Raw genomic sequence first — 24,751 nt, forward strand, 5'->3', positions numbered from 1 at the left:
ATGCCCGTACTCCCGCTTCAGTTTGGCAAGCTCAGTAGCGGTATACGGCGACTCCTTAGTTGTTATCTGTGGGTTGCTATCCTCATCATTCAAATAAAAAGAATTCTGTTTTAACCAAAGGTCTTACCCGAGGGTGGTCACCAGAGCCCTCTGCTGCTGCTGCCAGACTGGCACCCAGAACACCACAAACTATGGCTTTGCCTCTGCCAGATATTACCCTCGCCCCCTTCTACAAGGAAGTCATTCGATCTACTACGCTCTGCAAATTTGTCCAATTATCCCGAGCCCAATCTTGCCCAGGTGTGGACGGCCGGGCACCGTGCTGTGCCACGAACTCATAAAGCAAGTCTCGATTTCTCACTAACAAAGAGACACACGACACGCACGTCAGCCTCTTCACTGTCCTACACAGCTAGCACGCTGGCAGTTACCGTCAACTTGGAAGCAGCCGCGCAGAAGGCAGTCGCCCTCCAGCCGGCGAACAGCGCATCATCGCGGCTACACGCGAGCTGGCCGCACTCGGAGCTTTCGCGGCTCTTCTCTCGCTCTTTCCCGCAGAGCTCCGGCGATGCACAACTCGAACCGCGAAAGCCGCAATGAGCTTTGTGCAAGCTGCGCAGAAGAAACAAGGCACTAAACCGGCAAATGTCCAGCTAATCTCCAACGTGAAAAGGGTCAGCAAGGAAAGCTCTTGCTAACAGCCCAGAAGCATTGCGACGCTTCTCTGGATGATTTGCCCACCAACACTTCACATCAGCTAAAGCCGGCTGCCCGGAGGAAAAGAGGCTAGGAAAGATCGTAGCAGGCACGGTTGTTGCCGCACGAGAAGTGCCTGCTCCGGAGGCTTCTTGCGAGCAGCGCTAAAAGCACGCGAACATCGCGTTTCTGTGCTTTCCTGAACAGCTTGCGCTGGGACAGTTACAGCCGTGTTTTGCAAGCTGTCCGGGGTTCTGAGGCACTAAAAGTGCGGATGTGTGGCGACTGTGCAAGATGAGAGCCGGCTGCTCTGAAAGCCCTTCCTGCTCTTCACGTACGCTTTCTAGCAGCTCTACGGACACACACACGTCAGCCTCTTCACTGTCCTACACAGCTAGCACGCTGGCAGTTACCGTCAACTTGGAAGCAGCCGCGCAGAAAGAAGTCAGACAATTACTCCAACACCGGAAGTGCCTGCTCTAAAAGTTCTTGCTGCTCCTCACCGACTCTTCCCACCACATCTACAGGCTCAGAAACATTGAGTCTCTGGGCTTTCCTCCACCACCAGGACTCTGACACTTACCATCTCCTAGAGCTGCTTCACAGTGATAAATAAATCTTAAAAATCACGAACTCAGACGATTGCTTTAACACCAAAAGTGCCACCTCTGAAAGTTTACTGGTGTACATGGTGGCAAAAGTCAGAGTCCTGATTGTCTAGGAAAGAACGGAGCCCCAGTGTTGCTGGGCTTGTAGATGCGGTGGCAAGAGCCACTGAGGGGTTTTCAGAGCTGGCACTTCTGGTGTGGGATCTATCATCCAACATTCATGATATATAAGAGTGTTTTCACTGGGCGGCCATAAGTACACCGTGGTAAACGTTGGAGTGCTGGTGTTCTAGGAAATCTCGCAGTCCCAATATTTGTGAGCCTCTAGATGCGGTGGCAAGAGCCGGGCAGGAGAAGCAAGAGCTTTCAGAAATGTCACTTCTGGTGTGGGAGCAGTCTTCTGACGTTTGTGATTTTTAAGATTTTTTTCAAAAGGGACTGCTGAGTTGAGGTGATGGTAGACGTCGGAGTCCTGGTGTCCCAGGAAATGCCGGATCCCCAATGTTTGTGAGCCTGTAGATGTGGTGCCTAGAGCTGGTGAGAAGCAGCAAGACATTCCAGAGCTGACACTTCTGGTGTGGGAGCAGCTGTCTGACATTCACCATTTTTAAGCTGTGGTTTAACACTAGGCGGACAGCTCGAGCTGGTGTTAAACGTCGGAGTCCTGGTGGTCTAGGAGATCCCGGAGCCCCAATGTTTCCTGGCCTGTAGATTTTTTTTACGCCTGTAGATCTTTACCACCCTGTCCTGGTGGTCTAGGAAAGCCCGGAGCCCCAGAGTTTGGAGCCTGTATGTGTGGTAGCAAGAGCCGGTGAGGAGCAGCAAGGGTATTCAGAGCTGGTCACCATGTAACAAAAGGTTCAGGATTTTTAAGATTTTTTCCCACTGAGCAGTAGGGACTGTTTCTCACTCCTTACAAATGAGTCCTTCGTCAGGAAAAGAAAAAAAAAACAGACTTCCTCTTCCATTAATTGTTTCTCTAAGCTATATGGGTACGTGACTATGTTTTATAACTGTATTCTTGTCCTGTTTCTGGCTAGGATAGAGTTAATATTTACCTGAGCTGGGTGGAGTACTGAAGCTGGTAGCCCCTATGGCTGGGATAGTTAACTAATTAGCTAACTGCTGGGGCTCAGTATGTAAGTGAGGAGGGTGGTGAAAGGAGCCTCCTGCTACGTGGAAGAAACTAGGTGTGGAGATTTGTTGTAAGCCATTATACTATATTTGTATTGCATCACTGTTTTGTTTTCTTCTGTCATTACTGTTAAATTTACTTTTTGTTCAATCTCAACCCACGGGTTTGGTTTTTTTCCTGGTTTTCTTTTGTTTACCAAATCTCCCCCTGTTCTCTTGGAGGGTGGGGGGGGGAGTGAGAGAGAGACTGCGTAGTCTGGTCCCGATCGGGGCTGAACTACAACAATTCTTTAAGAGCATACATATATAGTTGTGATTAACTTATTGTCCCCTATATCAATCCCCCCTTTTTATCACACTAAGTAAATTCCTTTACTTAAACAGTTTCCCTGAATGATATGAAGCATCATACATGGTTTTGTTAGTGGGGGGGGGCTAAGGTGGTAGCTTCTGTAGGAAACTGCTAGAAGTCGCTCCCCTTTGTTCAGTGGACTCGGCCGGGCCTAGAGCGGACCCGCTGCTGGCCAAGGCCAAGCCAATTGGTAGCAGAATGTCCCATGATAATGCCTCTGTGATAACGTATTCAAATAGGGGAAAACAGAAAAAAAAAAAAAAGGGAGAGATGTGAAGCAGCTGAGCGGGGGGCAGAGGCACAGAGGGGGAGGCGCAGGCCTTATGGGCCTTGCAGGCCTCACCCTCTGGCCTCTCGCCAAGCGGCTGACTGGGCCCGAATTGGTCCGGCCCGGCTGCAGGAAGTGGAGAGGAGAGGAGAAGTGAATAAGATGTAAAAAGGATCCTGAGAGACATCTACCAGCCTGTTGTGAGGAACGGCTGCAGATGCCCAGGTCAGTTCAGAAGGAGGGGGAGGAGTAATGCGGCTCCTGGCCAAGATTCCCCTGCAGCCTGTGGTGACGACGATGGTGGAGCAGGTTGTCCCCCTGCAGCCCATGGAGGTCCACGGAGGGGCAGAGATCCACTTGGAGCCCGTGAAGGATCCCGTACTGGGGGAGGTGGATGCCTGAAGGCAGCTGTGGCCCATAGAGGGCCCGCTGGGACAGCTGTTCTGGAGAGACTGCACCCCGTGGAAGAGATGACCCATGCCGGAGCAGTTTCAGGAAGGACTGTGGCGTACGGGTGGGACCCCACAACAGAGCAGGGGAGGAATGTGAGGAGTTCTTCCCCCAACCATGAAGCAGCAGCGTAAAACAACGCGTGATGAACTGACCGCAATCCCCATTCCCTCTTCCCCCTCCTGTGCCACTCGGGGGGGGGGAAGGTAGTAGAGATAATGTTAAGCTTGGGAAGAGGGAGGGGTGGAGGGAGGTTATCTTGTTCTCTGTCTCATTATCTTGCTGTTTGTAGTAATAAATGAATAGTTTTCCCCAAGAGGAGTCTGTTTTGCCCGTGATGGTAACTTTAAGGATTTCTCCCTGTCCTTATCTCAAACCTCGAGCCGTTTTTCCTTACGTTATCTCCCCCTGTTCTCTCGGAGGGTGGGAGGAGTGAGAGAGAGACTGCGTAGTCTGGTCCTGATCGGGGCTGAACTACGACAGTGTTACTTTCTTAAACATTCTCCAAACCCATAGGTACAGCACAATAGTTAATATTAATAAAACTCCTAAGCTAATCAATAAGATCACAACGGGGCGCACCATAGTATTAAGGATCCCTGTTGCCTCTGTCCCAGCCCCACTCATGCCCTGAGTACATTTCCGTTTTGTGCATAACCACAGTGGCCAAGTTTAAGCCCGACCGTTTAAAAGGTGGTCCCATGCTTCCTGTAAACCCAAGGGAGGCGTGAGACCACGGCCATTTGGTGTCCTTTTGATTACAAGTTAGTGGTAAGATGCAGGAAAATATTGTAAGCCCAATCACAATTCCAATTAAACAATTGGTCATTTTAGGATTTAGTTGGTCTAGTGGATTAGTACAGCTACTTCTGTAGATAATGTACTGCCTTTGGTGACCTGCTAAAATGGGTTTTATATTTCCTATAATAAAATGACAAATAAGATATAAACTGCACCGTTGACAGATTTGGGCGAGATTAGTTACTGGCCGGTCCCGGTTTCTTTGTCCGGTATCGTTTGCTGTGGTGTCCCTCCGGTTCACTACTGCACTGTTCCCGCCCTTATCCGTTCGAACGAGTTTAAGTCTCAAGTCTTCGTTGTTGTCTGGAGTTACTTTCCACAAGGTTGCAGAGGCTCTCTTGATCCGAGTATGGTGTATCCAGGAGTTCTGTCCCTTTACCTTAATTGCCGTGTAGGTGGTGAGGAGGACTTGAAAAGGTCCGGCTCACTGTGGTTCCAGAGTTTTTTCTGTAAGAGATTTAACATATACATAGTCCCCTGGTTGTATATCGTGAACAGGCCCATCCAGACCCCTACGACGTGTTCCCATTGCATGTTTTTCAATTCTTTTTAATTGTTTGTTTAGTGCCACCATATAGGAGGTCATTATTTCTTCACCAATTTGTGAAGACGTTCCCTTTTGTACCCCATAGGGTCGTCCATATAGAATTTCGAATGGACTAAGCCCTTCTCTTGCTCTTGGTCTGGTTCGTATTCGTATAAGAGCTAATGGTAAAGTTAGATTAGTTTCCTGACCCAACTTGACAATCTGTTGTTTGATTGGGTGATTCATTTTCTCCACCTGGCCACTTGATTGTGGTCGGTAAGAGGTATGTAATTGCCACTCTATCCCTAGATGGTGGCTAATTGCTTGTACTATTCTGGACACAAAATGTGGTCCTCTATCCGATGACATTACTGCTGCGACTCCAAACCTAGGTACTATTTCCTGGAGCAGTATTTTGGTTACTTCCCAGGCTTTAGCAGTTCCGCACGGGAAAGCTTCTGGCCAGCCTGAAAAGGTATCCGTAAGTACTAATAAGTATCGATACCCCCCTTTTCTAGGGAGTTCTGAGAAATCAATCTGCCAACGTTGTCCCGGACCATTCCCCTTTCCGATTTTTTCAAGTTTCGGCTCTTTTACAACTTTAGGATTAGTCTGGAGACAAAGATCACATTGTTGAGTTACTTGTCTAACGGTAGTGGCTAAGTTTCGCGCTATTATGTTCCTGATGAGATCTTTATATAGGGCTTCTGCCCCCCCCTCCCCCCAGTGTCTTTTTCTATGTTCTTCTCGGACTACTGACCATATCATGTAGGAGGGAATTACTACCCTCCCGTGTGAGGGGTAGTAATTGGCCCACCCTTCCTCATTATATGACCCCTTTAGATCATTAATAAGTTTGCCGACTTCCTTTGTGTATTCTGGTTTACCTTCTAGAAATACCTGTCCATCAGGTATTAGCGCACCCTCTACCTTGATTGTTTCTCTAGCTGCTTGTTTTGCTTCCCTATCTGCCAGCTCATTTCCTCTTTCCAATTCTGTGCTCACTTTCTGGTGTGCTTTAATATGCATAATTGCCACCTTTTTGGGAAGCTGGACTGCATTCAGGATTTTCAAAATCCCTTCTGCGTGTTTGATGGTTTTTCCATGAGAATTTAACAGTCCTCTTGCCTTCCATATTGCTCCATGGGCATGTACCACCCCAAAGGCATATTTAGGGTCAGTCCAAATGTTTACAGTCCTTCCCTGGGCTCTCTCCAGGGCTCAGGTAAGGGCTATGATCTCGGCCTTTTGGGTTGAGACATCGGCTGATAGTGGCCTGGACTCTATCACCTTTTCAAAAGTGGTAACAGCATATCCGGAATGTCGCCTTCCATTTAACATATAGCTGCTTCCATCGGTGAACCAATGTTCGGCTCCATCGACAGGGACATCTTTAAGATCCGTTCGACTAGAATACATGGTTTCAATTGTTTCCAAGCAGTCATGACTCACCGGCTCCCCGATGTTCCCATCAAGGAATGAGGCCGGATTGATGATGTTTGTGGTCACGATTTCAACATCATCCTGTTCAACCATTATAGCTTGATATTTCAGGAACCTTTGTGGGGAAAGCCAATGCCCTCCTTTTGCTTCAAGGACCGCAGATACAGTCTGGGAAACTAGGACAGTCATTTTCTGGCCTAGAGTGAACTTTCAGGCTTCTTGAATGTTTAGAATGACAGCTGCTACTGCTCTCAGACAGCTGGGCCACTGTCGTAGTTCAGCCCCGATCGGGACCAGACTACACAGTCTCTCTCTCGCTCCCCCCACCCTCCGAGAGAATAGGAGGAGATGATATAAGAAAAACGGCTCGAGGTTTGAGATAAGGACGGGAAGAAATTTGTAAAGTTACCGTTACAGGCAAAACAGACTCGACTTGGGGAAAAACACTCATTTATTTCTAAAACTAGCAGGAGAATGAGACAGGGAACAAGATAACCTCCCCCCACCCCTCCCTCTTCCCGGGCTTAACATTATCTCTACTACCTTCCCCTCCCGAGCGGCATGGAGGGGGGAGTCGGGGGCGGGGGGGGGGAATGGGGGTCGCTGTCAGTTCATCACGCGTTGTTTTACGCCTCTGTGTCATCGTCGGGGGAAGAACTCCTTGCATTCCTCCTCTGCTCCAGCGTGGGGTCCCTCCCACGTCCACAGTCCTCCGTGAAACTGCTCCGGCGTGGGTCATCTCTTCCACGGGGTGCAGTCCTGCGAGCGACGGAGGAACGTACGACAAAAGACTCAATATGAGTAATAAGCGTAGTTCGATTTATTAGTCCCGGGTGCACATATTTATATTGCTAAGATAAAATATGCCTACTAGTCATTGCGTGATTGGCTTAAGCTCTAATAGTTACATTTGCATATCCTTCCTACTTGCAGTTAGCTAATCTGGAAAGTCCCGTTAACCTGAAAGTCCCGTACTTTTCATGTTTTCACTTTCTCAGAGTTGTTTACGATCTTCTTCAAGGTTGCTTCGTTTACTTTCTCACAGGAAGCTTCATTACTTTCTCACAGGCGGCCTCATTATTTTCTCACAGGTGGCTTCAGTACTTTCTTACAGGCGGCTTCATTACTTTCTCACAAGCGGCTTCAGTGATGTCCTTGAGGCCTGCTGCTCACAAACATAACAATTCCATTCGGTCTGGATTGTTCACTAAGTGTCCCTGATACTCCAGGTATCCAACAAATCCCCCTTTTTGTTTTGAACAATCCAGACCCACTTATGCGCTAATAACAAAAAATCAATGGCTGCTAGATTCTGCAAAAATATCATGACGCATACTATCCATGTCTTCTAATAATCCTGATAACATGCTAGAGGTTAAATTCATTTGCTTTTGTGCCCAACAAGCTAATTTATTTAAGTTAGCTAAAGCTTTTGCAGTTGCTGCCCAAGGAACAAATAAAGATAATGCTATCCGCTCAGCTGTACCCAACAGGGTTAAATTGCCGTCACAATGGGGAGTCAATACTTTTAGCGATCTTCTTGCTCGAGTGTGATTCCGCAATGTTCTCATAGGTGGAGCAAACATTATCAATTTTCCAAAATAACATGGTCCTCCTATGGCTCTTTTTGGTACTCCTGACCTTATTTTACTACAATATCAACTAGGTTCATGTAGGCCTCTACTGAATCTCCCTTTTCTTCTTTTTTTTTTTTTTTTTATGAGCCAGATTGTCTGTATTGAGTTGTTAATCATTTTTTGCAAGCATGGTATGTTATGCCTAGTATGATGCCTAGTATCATAATTCCGATTTTAACCAAGGACAGCAACCACCCAGTTATGCCACACACAAGCTTAGTTAATAAAATTACTGATCACATGTTTATGCATATTCATGATTACAAAGCAAAGCTAAGTTTCAGTACCTTCTAGTAATTTTCTACTATAACATTTTTCTACTATTGTGGATATAACAACTCCAGTAACTTTCTTATCTACAAGAGCAATGACTAGTTTTCTGCAGGCCTCTGTTGAAACAAGCCATAAATTCTGCTAACAATGTTTTGTATCTTAAAGCTTCCCTTCTCATTCCATGGCTTTCTTCCTGAGAGCATGATTGCATTCCTCCCCCAAGGTCGGTGTGCTTTCACTGATACCATACTGGCTCAGCGAAATACCACATCTCCCCCTTCTTTGTTTAGGAGAAGAGGCTTGTTTCAACGCTTTATCTATTAAAGTTTGCACACATTTTAAGACACAGAATTATAGATCAAAATACATATATAAAAGGAATGAATAAGCATCCTACAGCTATTAGTAACAAGCTTTTATCAAGTCACCAAAAGATGTCTGAATATATCAAAACCATCACTTTGTTGCTGGTTTTGTACTCCTTTTTGCAAGTTTTGAATACTTTTGTGAATAGATTCCGAATGATCAGACAGATTCATGCAGCAAAGCCCATCAAAATCCTGACAACCATGATTTTGTGCTAATAATAAAAAAAATCTATTGCTGATCTATTCTGTTACTAACCCAACTATGCCAAAGACACCGCTGAGCAAGAGGATGTTTATCAGCCGGGTCAGAGCAGAGAAGGGAGGCAGGCGCAGCACCTTCAGGGCGTCCCCTGTTGTAAATAAAGTGTGCTCTGGGTCTGTCCTCTCCCCTTCGCTCCGAGCCACCTCTGTTTATACCCTCAGCAGATTCAGTGAAAGAGTACTGACTAGACGTTGCTGCATGCGTGGCCAGCGCATGCAACAAGGCCCGTCAAATATGTGCTCTGCAGGCTAACAGCGGTTCTGTTTTGTAAAGTAGCATAGTATATAGAATCTACATCAGTTAACAGCGTTGATAGTGCCGATACAGTTGTATTTATTTGCTTAGCAAGCCAACAGTCCAATTTATTTAGCATAGTTAATGCCTAGGCACTTGCCACACCAGGTGTAAAGACTGAAGCAGCAATAATTTTACTTAGTTTCCAAAACTCTGTATTATCTTGGCAACCAGATTCAATGCTATGTATGCTTCGTTTAGGTCTTTTATGCTGTCTGGATTTTGATATGTGCTCGCATGATTACGTCATGCTGTGTCGTTGCAATGTATAGATCTTAAAGCATTTACAATCATTACCCCTCTAGAAACATTAGCTCTTGAATAGTTAAAAAAAAATAGAAGTCCATCTTTACTGATCCCAAAAAGTTCCATCTTTTGTAGTTTTAGCACTCAGCACTTGTGGTTGCTGCTGTTTTACACAGAGTTGCCGTCCTACCGGTATCTGGCAGGTCAACCAAACATGTTCTGAAATACCCGCAGATGATACAGACAGGGATCCACTTGTTTACTGCTCCTGTAAAGACATAAGCGTATCCCTTCCCCCATGTTATAAGAGGGAACGGTCCTTCCACTTATACAAAGCTCGACTCAGACAGGAGTATCTGTTAACCATGTCAGGGGCGGGGGGGTGGGGGCGCCTGGCGGCGGCTGTGGCCCAGACATATAAGAGGAAAGAAAACTAAAACCTGAGGTTTAAGACAAGAATAGGGAGGGATCCTTAAAGCCACCGCTACAGGCAAAACAGACCATCACTAAAACCAAAGCAGGATAAGGAAAAAGGGAGCAAGACAACCTCCCCCCACCCCTCCCTCTTCCCAGGCTTAACACCATCTCCACCTCCCTCCCCTGCCCCCTTAGCGGGACAGGGATGGGGGGCGGGGGGGGGGAAAGAGGGAATGGGGGTTACAGACAGTTAATCACGCGCCGCTTTATTGATATCAACGGTTTAACGGCTGCACCTACAGCAGCAGCCATGACTGTAGCCTTTTCTTGTTCTAACATTCGCTCAGCAGCTTCCAGCAGTTGCCCTGTACTAGATCCTTTTGGCAGCACACTGAGGGCTCTCTTAGTTTTTTGGGTTTGTTTTTTGTTTTTTTTTTTTTTTTTTATTAGCATTATTAAAGGCAAGCATATCTAAGAACTTTGCTTTCATGTCATCATCCAGATCAGGGTGAGCCATAATTGCAGTGTGCAACCGATCAATAAATTTCCCATATGGTTCTGTGGGACCTTGTCTTCTTGATGTAAAGGCAGGTCCAGACTTTTCATCGTGCACCCTAGCAAGCGCTCTATAAGCCAAATCTTGGCCCAGTTGTAACACTTTGGTAGCAAATTGCGCTTGCCAATCAGATCGTGTGTAGTGTCCCGCTCCCATCAGCATTTGAGTTTGCACCCCGAATAATGGATCACCCTGTTGTCGAGGCGTTGCAGCTGCCCTATCACAAGCAGCCTGCCAGTACTGAAAGAACTGCAGCTGCTGCGACCTGGACAATCATTCTAATATCATAAGGAGCTAACAACTGTGATGAAAAAATATGCTGCAACACAGATTGAGCATATGATGATTTTAGCCCATACTGAGTAACTGCACTTTTAGCTTCCTTCAATATTTTCCAGTCTAATGCTTTCCACACACTTTTCCCAGTATTATCAGTCACAACTGGAAATGCCATAGGAAAAGGCTCTCCTTCTATCAAAGCATCTCGAATCACCTCTTTCCACTGCACTATCGGATTCAAAACCCCGGCCCCTCCCGCCGGCGTCCCTTGCAAAGGTGCAAAAAGACTGATCTCACCCGATGCTCCGTTCGGAATGAATAGGTTGGATGCTGACAGGTCTCGATGTGGCACAGGCGAAGGAGTTGACAAGTTTCCCAGTGACACTTCTAGGCGAATCTCTAGGGCTTCCAGTCTTTTTAGCGTCTCTTCCAGCTGTGCGTCCTTGGAGCCAGATGAATGTTCATCCCCCTCCTCCTCACGCCGTGGTGGCAGGGAAGAAGGTGGTAACGGGGGATAAACCAGAGCTGTTGGTGCCGGCGAAAAGGCTCGTGACTCTGAGTCTGCACTGGCGCAGCGTGGCGGGGTGCCTGGCGGTGGTACGTCTGATGGTGGTGAAAAGCCTTTGGCAGTTTTTCCCTCTGGTGCCCGCATATCTATAGTTATAGGGGCTGTGGCTGCAGTTCCTGGAGTCCTTGCTGGGGCTCGAACCCCCCCACCCTCAGCACGAGCCGGGGCGGCGGCAGGGCTCGTTAAACCCGAGAACAGCATGCTGGTAGTGGAGGTGGACCCGTCGGCTGGAGTTAAGGCCGCAAAAGCAGATGCAGCAACTGAACGCTCGGCTTTCATGCTTATCAATGTTTCGTTAATTAGCTTCCACACGGTGGAGATCCCTTACTTATTTCATCCCACAGCTTTTTTCCTATCTTTTCCTGTGTCGGGAGTTCAAAAGGATCATCAACTGTGGGGATTAATTCCCTTTTCTTTGCCCACTGCAGCAAAGCTTCTAGGACGGCCGAGTCATAACTCAGTCCTCTCATAGAGAGCATAATAATTCTAGGGCTACCTCCTTTTCCATTATTGCCGGCAGTTTCACAATTGGTGCTCCCTGATTAAGGCACCCCTTTTACTCCCTGATTAAGTACTCACTATTGGTGCTCCCTGATTAAGGCACCCCTTTTTTGCAGCTTGTCCTGTAGCCCTGGCAGACGGCGAACCCCTGTTTCAACGGTTCAGGCTCCGGATCGTCGCATCTGAAGGACAAATGCGTAGTCGATCTTGCCCCCCGGTCGCTGCTCCCGGTGCTTCTCTGCCTCCGCCACTCCGATAGCAGTGTCTTCTAGTAGTCCCTGTTCGGGCGCCATTTGCGAGCGACGGAGGAACGTACGACAAAAGACTCAATATGAGTAATAAGCGTAGTTCGATTTATTAGTCCCGGGTGCACATATTTCTATTGCTAAGATAAAATATGCCTACTAGTCATTGCGTGATTGGCTTAAGCTCTAATAGTTACATTTGCATATCCTTGCTACTTGCAGTTAGCTAATCTGGAAAGTCCCGTTAACCTGAAAGTCCCGTACTTTTCATGTTTTCACTTTCTCAGAGTTGTTTACGATCTTCTTCAAGGTTGCTTCGTTTACTTTCTCACAGGAAGCTTCATTACTTTCTCACAGGCGGCCTCATTATTTTCTCACAGGTGGCTTCAGTACTTTCTTACAGGCGGCTTCATTACTTTCTCACAAGCGGCTTCAGTGATGTCCTTGAGGCCTGCTGCTCACAAACATAACAATTCCATTCGGTCTGGATTGTTCACTAAGTGTCCCTGATACTCCAGGTATCCAACACAGTCCCTCTAGAACAGCTGTCCCAGCGGGCCCTCCACGGGGCACAGCCTCCTTCAGGCCTCCACCTGCTCCGGCGTGGGGTCCTCCACGGGCTGCAGGTGGATCTCTGGCCCTCCGTGGACCTCCATGGGCTGCAGGGGGACAACCTGCTCCACCATGGTCGTCACCACAGGCTGCAGGGGAATCTTGGCCAGGAGCCGCATTACTCCTCCCCCTCCTCCTTCACTGACCTTGGCGTCTGCAGCCGTTCCTCACAACAGGCTGGCAGACGCCTCTCAGGATCCTTTTTACATCTTATTCACTTCTCCTCTCCTCTCCACTTCTTGCAGCCAGGCCGGGCCGAGTTGGGCCCAGTCGGCTGCCCGGCGGGAGGCCAGAGGGTGAGGCCTGCAAGGCCCACGAGGCTCGCGCTTCCCCCTCTCTGCCCCCCGCTCAGCTGCTTCACATCTCTCCCTTTTTTTTTTTTTTTCTGTTTTCCCCTATTTAAATACGTTATCGCAGAGGCGTTATCACGGGACATTCTGCTACCACTCGGCTCGGCCTTGGCCAGCAGTGGGTCCGCTCTAGGCCCGGCCAAGTCCACTGAACAAAGGGGAGCGACTTCTAGCAGTTTCCTACAGAAGCTGCCACCTTAGCACCCCCCCACTAACAAAACCAGAACAGCCACCCTTTCGCAGCGGCATCCAGCTGTTTGGAGAAGTATGCTACCGCCCGTCTGTATGGTCCCAAATCTTGTGCCAATATTCCTAGTGCCATTCCTTGTTTTTCGTGGGAAAATAGAAAAAATGGCTTACTCACATCAGGAAGTCCCAATGCTGATGCCGACATCAGGGCTTTCTTCAGCTGCTGGAAGGCTCGATCTGACTCAGCATCCCACTGGAGATCCTTTTGGTTAGCTGCTATCAGGGAATAGAGTGGCTTAACAGGCAGACCATAATCACATATCCAAAGTTGGCACCACCCGTCATTCCTAAGAATGTCCGTAGTTCCTTTATAGTTTGTGGTCGGGGGCTTTGGCATATGGCCTCTTTCCGGGCTTGTCCTAGGATCCGTTGTCCGGCACTGATCTCGTACCCCAGGTACGTGACCTGGGGTTGTAACAACGCCTGTGCCTTTTTCTTAGAAACCCGATATCCCTGTAGTCCCAGGAAATTTAACAGACTCACGGGCCAAATGACACAGGATTCTTTGGTTCTGGTTGCAATAAGAAGGTCGTCTACATATTGTAACACCTTCCCTTCTTCTGATGGTGGTTCCCATGATTCCAAGTCCTTTGCTAGCTGATTCCCCAAAATTGTGGGGCTATTTTTAAAACCCTGCGGCAACACCGTCCATGTGAGCCGGGTCTTTCGACCACTTTTGGGATTTTCCCATTCAAAAGCAAAAATTTTCTGGCTGGCTTCATGGAGAGGGAGGCAAAAGAAAGCATCTTTTAAATCTAGGACCGTAAACCAAGCTAAACCAGGTTTTAGCATGGTTAATAGGGTATAGGGGTTAGCTACCACAGGTCCTCTGTTATTTTGTTGATGGCTCTTAAGTCTTGAACTATCCTATAGGACCCATCAGGTTTCTTAACTGGAAGTACAGGTGTATTGAATTCTGACTCACATTCTTTTAGTAGTCTTAGTTCTATGAACCGCTCTATGACAGGACAAATTCCTTCCCTAGCTTCCCTTTTCAGTGGGCAAAATGTGGGATTTTGGTGTGAAATGGGGGGATTTGGGGCAAAATGTGGGAATTTTGGTGTGAAATGGGGGAATTTGGGGCAAAATGTGGGATTTTGGTGTGAAATGGGGGAATTTGGGGCAAAATGTGGGATTTTGGTGTGAAATGGGGGGATTTGGGGCAAAATGTGGGAATTTTGGTGTGAAATGGGGGAATTTGGGGCAAGAATGGGGGATTTTGGTGTGAAATGGGGGAATTTGGGGCAAAATGTGGGATTTTGGTGAAAAATGGGGGAATTTGGGGCAAAAAAGCAGGATTTGGGGCAAAAATGCAGGAATTTGGGCGAAAAATGGGGGATTTTGGGGGCAAAATGTGGGCTTTTGGTGTGAAATGTGGGAGTTTTGGGCAAAAATGCGGCATTTGGGGGCGAAACGGGGGAATTTGGGGGGAAATCGCGGGATTTTGGGGCAACAATGTGGGATTTTGGTGCGAAATGGGGGAATTTGGGGCAAAAATGTGGGATTTTGGGGGCAAAATGGGGGAATTTGGGGAAATCACAGCATTTTGGGAGCAAAATGTGGGATTTTGGTGCAAAATGCGGGAATTTGGGGGAAAAATGGGGGATTTTGGGGGCAAAATGTGGGATTTTGGTGTGAAATGGGGGAATTTGGGGCAAAAATGTGGGATTTTGGGGGCAAAATGGGGGAATTTGGGGGGAAATTGCGGGCTTTTGGGGGCAAAATGTGGGATTTTGGTGTGAAATGGGGGGATTTGGGGCAAAATGTGGGAATTTTGGTGCGAAATGGGGGAATTTGGGGCAAAAAAGCGGGATTTGGGGCTAAAATGCGGGAATTTGGGGCAAAAATGGGGGATTTTGGGGGCAAAATGTGCGATTTTGGTGTAAAATGTGGGAATTTTGGGCAAAAATGCAGCATTTGGGGGCGAAACGGGGGAATTTGGGGGGAAATCACGGGATTTTGGGGCAACAGTGTGGGATTTTGGTGCGAAATGGGGGAATTTGGGGCAAAATGCGGGAATTATGGTGGAAAATGGGGGAATTTGGGGCAAAAATGCAGGATTTGGGGGGCAAAATGGGGGAATATGGGGAAATCACAGGATTTTGGGAGCAAAATGTGGGATTTTGATGCGAAATGTGGGAATTTTGGGCAAAAATGCGGCATTTGGGGGCAAAACGGGGGAATTTGGGGGGAAATCGCGGGATTTTGGGGCAACAATGTGGGATTTTGGTGCGAAATGGGGGAATTTCGGGCAAAATGTGGGAATTTTGGTGCGAAATGGGGGAATTTGGGGCAAGAATGGGGGATTTGGGGGGCAAAATGGGGGAATTTGGGGGGAAATTCCTGGATTTTGGGGCAAAATGTGGGCTTTTGGTGCGAAATGCGGGAATTTGGGGCAAAAATGTGGGATTTGGGGGGCGAAACGGGGGAATTTGGGGGAAATCACGGGATTTTGGGGGCAAAATGTGGGATTTTGGTGCGAAATGGGGGAATTTGGGGCAAAATGGGGGAATTTGGGGCAAAATGGGGGAATTTGGGGCAAAAATGCGGGAATTTGGGGGGCGAAACGGGGGAATTTGGGGGAAATCACGGGCTTTTGGGGGCAAAATGTGGGATTTTGGTGCGAAATGGGGGAATTTGGGGCAAAAATGGGGGATTTTGGGGGCAAATTGTGGGAATTTGGGGGGAAATCCCGGGATTTTGGGGGCAAAATGTGGGATTTTGGTGTGAAATGTGGGAATTTCGGGCAAAAATGCGGCATTTGCGGGCAAAACGGGGGAATTTGGGGGGAAATCACGGGATTTTGGGGCAACAATGTGGGATTTTGGTGCGAAATGGGGGAATTTGGGGCAAAAATGGGGGATTCTGGGGGCAAAATGGGGGAATTTGGGGTTAAATCCCGGGATTCGGGGGCAAAATGTGGGATTTTGGTGTGAAATGGGGGAATTTGGGGCAAAAATGCGGGATTTGGGGCCAAAATGCGGGAATTTGGGGGAAAAATGGGGGATTTTGGGGGCAAAATGGGGGAATTTGGTGTAAAATGGGGGAATTTGGGGCAAAAATGTGGGATTTTGGGGGCAAAATGGGGGAATTTGGGGGGAAATTGTGGGATTTTGGGGGCAAAATGTGGGCTTTTGGTGTGAAATGTGGGAATTTGGGGCAAAATGTGGGAATTTTGGTGTAAAATTTGGGAATTTGGGGAAAAAATGCGGGAATTTGGGCAAAAATGCGGGATTTGGGGGGCAAAATGGGGGAATTTGGGGGAAAAATGGGGGATTTTGGGGGCAAAATGTGGGATTTTGTTGTAAAATGCTGGATTTTGGGGGCAAAATGTGGGATTTTGGTGCGAAATGGGGGAATTTGGGGCAAAATGTGGGAATTTTGGTGCGAAATGGGGGAATTTGGGGCAAAAATGGGGGATTTGGGGCAAAAATGCGGGATTTTGGGGGAAAATGGGGGAATTTGGGGGAAATCGCAGGATTTGGGGGGCAAAATGTGAGATTTTGGTGTGAAATGTGGGAATTTGGGGCAAAATGTGGGAATTTTGGTGTAAAATGTGGGAATTTGGTGCAAAAATGCGGGAATTTGGGGCAAAAATGCGGGATTTGGGGGGCAAAATGGGGGAATTTGGGGAAATCACAGGATTTTGGGAGCAAAATGTGGGATTTTGGTGCGGAATGTGGGAATTTGGGGGAAAAATGGGGGATTTGTGGGGTAAAATGTGGGAATTTGGGGCGAAATTCCAGGATTTTTGGGCAACAATGTGGGCTTTTGGTGTGAAATGCGGGAATTTGGGCAAAAATGCGGGATTTGGGGGGCAAATTGTGGGAATTTGGGGGAAATCACGGGATTTTGGGGGCAAAATGTGGGATTTTGGTGCGAAATGGGGGAATTTTGGGCAAGAATGGGGGATTTTGGGGGCAAAATGGGGGAATTTGGGGTGAAATCCCGGGATTTTGGGGGCAAAATGTGGGATTTTGGTGTGAAATGGGGGAATTTGGGGCAAAAATGCGGGATTTGGGGGGCAAAATGGGGGAATTTGGGGGGAATCGTTAGATTTTGGGGCAAAATGGGGGATTTTGGTGCGAAATGGGGTAATTTGGGGCAAAAATGCGGGATTTGGCGGGCAAAAGGTGGGAATCTTGGGGGAAATCGCGAGATTTTGGGGGCGAACCTGTGGGGGGTGTGGCGGTGACCACTCCCCGTTCCGGTGTCCGGTCCTCCCGGCCAGCAGGGGGCGGTGTTGGAGACGCCGTTGGGGCCTGTTCACGTGGCGCTGGAGGGCGCGCCCCGCCCTGGTCGCCCCGCCCTGCTGATGCTGCCGGACGTGGGCCACACGCGTGAGTCCCGCCCCCTTCCCCCTCTCCCGCCGCGCCCCTCCCCCGCAGACGCCTCGTGCTTCGCCCCGCTCTTCGCCCACCCCGAGATGCGGGAGGTCGCCAGCCACTTCCTGCTCGTCCACCTCGACCCCCCCGGCATGGAGGTGGGCGCCCCGCCCTACCCCCCGGGGTGCGTCTGCACTCCCCTCTTCCGCTCCCCCCAGTTGACCCCAGTGACTCCCAGTTGACTGCGTTGACCCCACTGCCCCCCCAGTTGACCCCACTGCCCCCCCAGTTGACCCCAGTGACCCCCAGGTTGACCCCACTGACCCCCCTGTTGACCCCACTGCCCCCCCAGTTGACCCCACGGACCCCCCCAGTTGATCCCAGTGACCCCCATTAACCCCCCAGTTGCCCCCATTAACCCCCACTTGACCCCACTGACCCCCATTAACCCCCAGTTGCCCCCATTAACCTCCAGTTGACCCCCATTGACCCCCATTAACCCCCCGTTGACCCCACTGACCCCCATTAACCCCCAGTTGCCCCCATTAACCCCCGTTGACCCCCATTAACCCCCAGTTGCCCCCATTAACCCCCGTTGACCCCCATTAACACCCAGTTGACCCCCATTAACCCCCCGTTGACCCCACTGACCCCCATTAACCCCCAGTTGCCCCCATTAACCCCCGTTGACCCCCATTGACCCCCCGTTGACCCCACTGACACCCATTAACCCCCAGTTGCCCCCATTAACCCCTTGTTGACCCCCATTAACCCCCAGTTGACCCCCATTGACCCCCCGTTGACCCCCATTGACCCCCAGTGACCCCCATTAACCCCCAGTTGCCCCCCACTAACCCCCAGTTGACCCCACTGACCCCCATTAACCCCCCGTTGACCCCCATTAATCCCCAGTTGCCCGCATTAACCCCCAGTTGACCCCCATTGACCCCCATTAAGGCCCAGTTGCCCCACATTAACCCCCAGTTGCACCCATTAACCCCCAGTTGACCCCCATTGACCCCCCGTTGACCCCATTAACCCCCAGTTGACCCCCATTAACCCCCAGTTGACCCCCATTAAACCCCAGTTGACCCCCCGTTGACCCCATTAACCCCCCGTTGACCCCCATTAACCCCCAGTTGACCCCCATTAAACCCCAGTTGACCCCCCGTTGACCCCCATTAACCCCCAGTTGACCCCCATTAAACCCCAGTTGACCCCCCGTTGACCCCCATTAACCCCCAGTTGACCCCCATTAACCTCCAGTTGACCCCACTGACCCCCATTAACCCCCAGTTGACCCCCTGTTGACCCCCATTAACCCCCAGTTGCCCCCCATAAGCCCCCCATTGACCCCCATTAACCCCCAGTTGCCCCCATTAACCCCCAGTTGACCCCCTGTTGACCCCCATTAACCCCCAGTTGCCCCCATTGACCCCCAGTTGCCCCCCATTGACCCCCAGTTGCCCCCATTAACCCCCAGTTGCCCCCCATAAGCCCCCCGTTGACCCCCATTAACCCCCAGTTGACCCCCATTAACCCCCCGTTGACCCCACTGACCCCCATTAACCCCCAGTTGCCCCCCACTAACCCCCAGTTGACCCCCATTAACCCCCAGTTGCCTCCATTAACCCCCAGTTGACCCCACTGACCCCCATTAACCCCCAGTTGCCCCCCACTAACCCCCAGTTGCCCCCATTAACCCCCAGTTGACCCTGTCGTCTCTCTGTTGACCCCCCCACCCCTCCCCCCCCCCCAGTTGACCCCCCGCCCCCCCGTCCCCCCACCTCGACCGCCATCACATCGCAGCGTCACCCTACGCACCCCTCCCCCCCCCAACCGCCATCGCTTCACCTCATTGGTCCCCTCGCCCGCCCTCCCCCCACCTCGACCCCCGATTGACCCCTTGCCCCTCCCCCCGTCGCCCCTCCCCCCCCGCCCCCCGCCCCTCCCCCGCAGGTACCAGTACCCCTCCCTGGAGCAACTGGCCGAAATCGTCCCCTGCGTCCTCCGGCACCTCAAGTGAGTGGGCGGGGGGGCGCCCCACGGCGCTGTGGGGCGGGGAGGGGGCCCCTGACCCGTAGCGGGACGGGACGGGGGGGCGGGGTCAGCACCGGCCTGACCCCGCCCACCCCCCCAGCATCGCCAGCATCGTGGGCATCGGGGTGGGCGCCGGCGCCTTCGTCCTGGCTAAATTTGGGGTGAGATGTGGGGCGGGGCGTGGGGCGGGGCGTGGGGCAGGGCGGGGGGCAGATTTGGGGGGAATGCAGGGCTGCGGGAATCTCGGGGGAGGTTCTGTGGGGCTGGGGGGGGTCGCTATGGGGCTGGGGGGGTCGCTATGGGGCTGGGAGGCATGGCTGTGGGGCTGGGGGGGTCGCTATGGGGCGGGGGGGTCGCTATGGGGCAGGGGGGCGTGGCTGTGGGGCTGGGGGGTCGCTATGGGGCTGGGGGGTCGCTATGGGGCAGGGGGCATGGCCGTGGGGCGCTATGGGGCTGGAGGAGGTTAGTGGGGTCTCTGGGCACTTGTGGGTCGCTGGGGGGTTGGGGGCTCGGCTATGGGGCTGGGGGGGTCGCTATGGGGCGGGGGGGCATGGCCGTGGGGCGCTATGGGGCTGGAGGAAGTTAGTGGGGTCTCTTGGTTGGGTACTTGTGGGTCGCTGGGGGCTCTCGGGGGGCGTGGCTGTGGGGCTGGGGGGTCGCTATGGGGCTGGGGGGTCGCTATGGGGCAGGGGGGCATGGCCATGGGGCGCTATGGGGCTGGAGGAAGTTAGTGGGGTCTCTTGGTTGGGCACTTGTGGGTCGCTAGGGGGTTGTGGGCTGTCGGGGGGCATTGCTATGGGGCAGGGGGTTCGCTATGGGGCTGGGGGGTCGCTATGGGGCGGGGGGGCGTGGCCGTGGGGCGCTATGGGGCTGGAGAAGGTTAGTGGGGTCTCTGGGCACTTGTGGGTCGCTGGGGGGTTGGGGGCTCGGCTGTGGGGCTGGGGGGTCACTATGGGGCAGGGGGGCGTCGCTATGGGGCTGGGGAGTCGCTATGGGGCTGGGGGGTCGCTATGGGGCTGGGGGGGCGTGGCCGTGGGGCGCTATGGGGCTGGAGGAGGTTAGTGGGGTCTCTTGGTTTGGCACTTGTGGGTCGCTGGGGGCTCTCGGGGGGCGTGGCTGTGGGGCTGGGGGGTCGCTATGGGGCTGGGGGGTCGCTATGGGGTGGGAGGGCGTGGCCGTGGGGCGCTATGGGTCTGGCCCCGCCCCACAGCTGCTGCACCCCGAGGCGGTGGAGGGGCTGGTGCTGATCAACATCAACCCCCGCGCCAAGGGCTGGGTGGATTGGGTGGCGCACAAGGTGGGCGGGGCCGGCGGGTGGGGAGGGCCAATGGGGAGAGGGGTGGGGCAGAAGGGGGCGGGGTTTGGGGGGGGTTCCCTGCTGCTGGCCCCGCGGCGCTGTGGGTCACTTGGGGTCGCGTGTGGCTCACTGTGGGTCCCTATGGGTCGCCGTGGGTCGCTGTGGGTGGCGGTGGGCGGCCGTGGGTCACTGTGGGTCCCTACGGTGTCTGTGGGTGGCTGTGGGTCGCTGCGGGTCCCTACGGTGTTGGTGGGCGGCTGTGGGTCGCTGTGGGTCCCTACGGTAGCTGTGGGTCGCTGTGGGTCGCTGTGGGTCCCTACGGTGTCTGTGGGTCGCCGTGGGTCGCTGCGGGTCCCTACGGTGTCTGTGGGTCGCTGTGGGTCGTGGTGGGTCCCTACGGTCGCTGTGGGTCGCTGTGGGTCCCTACGGTGTCTGTGGGTCGCTGTGGGTCGCTGTGGGTCCCTACGGTGTCTGTGGGTCGCCATGGGTCGCTGTGGGCCGCTGTGGGTCCCTACGGTGTCTGCGGGTCGCTGTGGGTCGCTGTGGGTCACGGTGGGTCCCTACGGTGTCTGTGGGTCGCTGTGGGTCGCTGTGGTGTCTGTGGGTCGCTGTGGGTCGCTGTGGGTCACTGTGGGTCACTGTCGTGTCTGTGGGTCGCTGTGGGTCGCTGTGGGTCCCTACGGTGTCTGTGGGTCGCTGTGGGTCGCTGTGGGTCGCTGTGGGTCCCTACGGTGTCTGTGGGTCGCTGTGGGTCGCTGTGGGTCCCTACGGTGTCTGTGGGTCGCTGTGGGTCCCTACGGTGTCTGTGGGTCGCTGTGGGTCCCTACCGTGTCTGTGGGTGTCTGTGGGTCGCCGTGGGTCACTGCGGGTCGCTGTGGGTCCCTACGGTGTCTGTGGGTCGCTGTGGGTCGCTGTGGGTCGCGGTGGCTCCCTACGGTGTCTGTGGGTGCCGGTGGATCGCGGTGGGTCGCCGTGGGTCGCCGTGGGTCCCACGGGTGCCCCCCCAGCTGTCGGGCCTGACGTCCTCCAGCAGCGAGCTCATCCTGGCGCACCTCTTCACGCAGGTCGGGCGGGGGGGCACTTGGGGGTCCCGTGGGGGGCCACTTGTGGGTCCGGGGGGCGCTTGGGGGTCTGGGGAGGGCCACTTGTGGGTCCTGGGGGTCAGTTTTGGGGGCCCTCAAGGGGCACTTGGGGGGCCTGTGGGGGGCACTTGGGGGGCCCAGAGTCCACCTGGAGGCCCCAAGGGCCACTTGTGGGTCGGGGGGGGCACTTGTGGGTCAGGGAGCTCAGTTAAGGGTTGGGGGAGGGTCACTTGTGGGTCACAGGGTGGGGGCGGGGTGGGGGCGGGGCTGTGACATGGGGCGGGGCAGGGGCGGGGCTGTGACACGGGAGCGGGGCAGGGGCGGGGCTGTGACATGGGGCGGGGCAGGGGGGGGCTGTGACACAGGAGCGGGGCAGGGGCGGGGCTGTGACATGGGGGCGGGGCAGGGGCGGGGCAGGGCAGGGGCGGGGCAGGGGAGGGGCTGTGACATGGGGGCGGGGCAGGGGCGGGGCAGGGGCGGGGCTGTGACACGGGAGCGGGGCAGGGGCGGGGCAGGGGCGGGGCTGTGACACGGGGGCAGGGCAGGGGCGGGGCAGGGGCGGGGCTGTGACACGGGGGCGGGGCAGGGGCGGGGCAGGGGCGGGGCTGTGACACGGGGGCGGGGCAGGGGCGGGGCAGGGGCGGGGCTGTGACACGGGGGCGGGGCGGGGCAGGGGCAGGGCTGTGACACGGGGGCGGGGCAGGGGCGGGGCAGGGGCGGGGCTGTGACACGGGGGCGGGGCAGGGGCGGGGCTGTGACATGGGGCGGGGCAGGGGCGGGGCTGTGACACGGGGGCGGGGCAGGGGCGGGGCTGTGACACGGGGGCGGGGCAGGGGCGGGGCTGTGACACGGGGGCGGGGCAGGGGCGGGGCTGTGACACGGGGGCGGGGCAGGGGCGGGGCAGGGGCGGGGCAGGGGCAGGGCTGTGACATGGGGCGGGGCAGGGGCGGGGCAGGGGCGGGGCAGGGGCGGGGCAGGGGCGGGGCAGTGACATGGGGCGGGGCAGGGGCGGGGCTGTGACACGGGGGCGGGGCAGGGGCGGGGTGGGGGCGGGGCAGGGGCGGGGCAGGGGCAGGGCTGTGACACGGGGGCGGGGCAGGGGCGGGGCTGTGACACGGGGGCGGGGCAGGGGCGGGGTGGGGGCGGGGCAGGGGCGGGGCAGGGGCAGGGCTGTGACACGGGGGCGGGGCAGGGTGGGGGCGGGGTGGGGGCAGGGCTTTGACATGGGGGCGGGGCACAGGCGGGGCAGGGGCGGGGCGGGGGCGGGGCTGTGACGCGCAGGCCGCAGGAGGAGCTGGCGGCCGCCCCTCCCCCGGTGCAGCAGGCCCGGCGGCGGCTGGGGGCGGCGCCCAACGCCCCCCTGCTCTGGGCCATGTACAACAGGTACTGGGCAAACTGGGGGCGCTGCGGCGGGGCTGCGGGGCACTGGGACTGCCCTCGGAGCACTGGGATCGAGCTGGGATTGAACTGGGAGGGAACTGGGAGGGGCTGGAATGGAACTGGGGGGACTGGTGGGACTTGGAGGGGACTGCGGGGGACTGCGGGGGACTGGGAGGGACTGGGAGGGACTGGGGGGGGACTGGGGGGGGACTGGGACTGGGCTAGGAGGACTGGGACTGAACTGGGATTGAACCGGGGCGGACTGGGAGGGAACTGGGGGGGCTGGGAGGGGCTGGGAGGGACTGGGATTGGGCTAGGAGGACTGGCATCGAACTGGGATTGAACTGGGATTGAACCGGGGGGGACTGGGAGGGAACTGGGGGGGGACTGGGACTGGGCTAGGAGCACTGGGATTGAACCGGGGGGGACTGGGATGGAACTGGGGGGACTGGTGGGGACTGGGGGGGGACTGGGGGGGACTGGCAGGGGACTGCGAGGGGACTGGGGGGGACTGCGAGGGGACTGGGGGGGACTGGGATTGAACTGGGATTGAACCGGGGGGGATTGGGAGGGAACTGGGAGGGACTGGGACTGGGCTAGGAGGACTGGGACTGAACTGGGATTGAACCAGGGGGGACTGGGATGGAACTGGGGGGGCTGGGAGGGACTGTGATTGGGCTAGGAGCACTGGGATTGAACTGGGATTGAACCGGGGGGGACTGGGATGGAACTGGGGGGGCTGGGAGGGACTGGGAGGGGACTGGGGGGGGTCTGGGATGGGATTTGGGGGCACTGGGATCAGACTGGGAGGGTACTGGGGAAACTGGGATCAAACTGGGAGGAATTGAGGGATTGAACTGGGATGGAGCTGGGGGGGTACCGGGGGGCTGGGAGGGACTGGGAGCAACTGGGATTGAGCTGAGGGGAACTGGAAGGGAACTGGGAGGGACTGGGAGAGAACTGGGAGGGAACTGGGAGAAAATAGGGGGAACTGGGATCAAACTGGGAGGCACTAGGATGAACTGGGACACCCCCCTTGCAGCCGCGGGGACCTGGGCCTGCAGCGCAGCGGGGCCAACAGCCTGCGGTGAGTGACCCCTGACCCCTGACCCCACGTGACCCCCGTGACCCCACGTGACCCCACGTGACCCCCCGTGACCCCCCAGCTGCCCGGTGCTGCTGGTGGTGGGCGACAACTCCCCCCACAAGGACGCCATGGTGAGTGACGTCACTGGTGATGTCACCGGGCCTCCTGTGATGTCACCGGGCCTCCTCTGAGGTCACATGACACCCCCCCATGGGGTCACACAGGGTCAGAGGTCATGGGGTCAGAGGTCATGGGGTCACAGAGGGTCAGAGGTCACAGGGGCTCAGAGGACTGCTGGGGGGGGGGACCGGGCCTTACCGGGGTCGCGAGGTCAGAGGTCAGCCAGGGGTCAGAGGTCACCGGGGAGGGGTCGGAGGTCACGGCCCCACCCGCGCAGCCGGCCAA

At 54.5% G+C, this 24,751-nt stretch overlaps 1 protein-coding gene across 1 annotated transcript; it reads left to right on the top strand.

Annotated features, from left to right (window-relative positions):
• Positions 1–24,544, top strand: LOC147596193 (protein NDRG2-like). The gene is made up of 10 exons (XM_086771577.1): positions 1–6; positions 17,367–17,475; positions 17,524–17,644; positions 19,420–19,482; positions 19,601–19,661; positions 20,711–20,797; positions 21,805–21,861; positions 23,168–23,262; positions 24,302–24,346; positions 24,426–24,544. The coding sequence occupies exons 1-10, from the start codon at positions 1–3 to the stop codon at positions 24,535–24,537; spliced, it is 756 nt and encodes a 251-aa protein (XP_086627703.1). The 3' UTR covers positions 24,538–24,544.
• The last annotated feature ends 207 nt before the right edge of the window (positions 24,545–24,751 follow it).

The sequence above is a fragment of the Chlamydotis macqueenii genome, unplaced genomic scaffold (assembly GCF_036417535.1).
Source record: "Chlamydotis macqueenii isolate bChlMac1 unplaced genomic scaffold, bChlMac1.mat HAP1_SCAFFOLD_10, whole genome shotgun sequence".
Lineage (NCBI taxonomy): Eukaryota > Metazoa > Chordata > Aves > Otidiformes > Otididae > Chlamydotis > Chlamydotis macqueenii.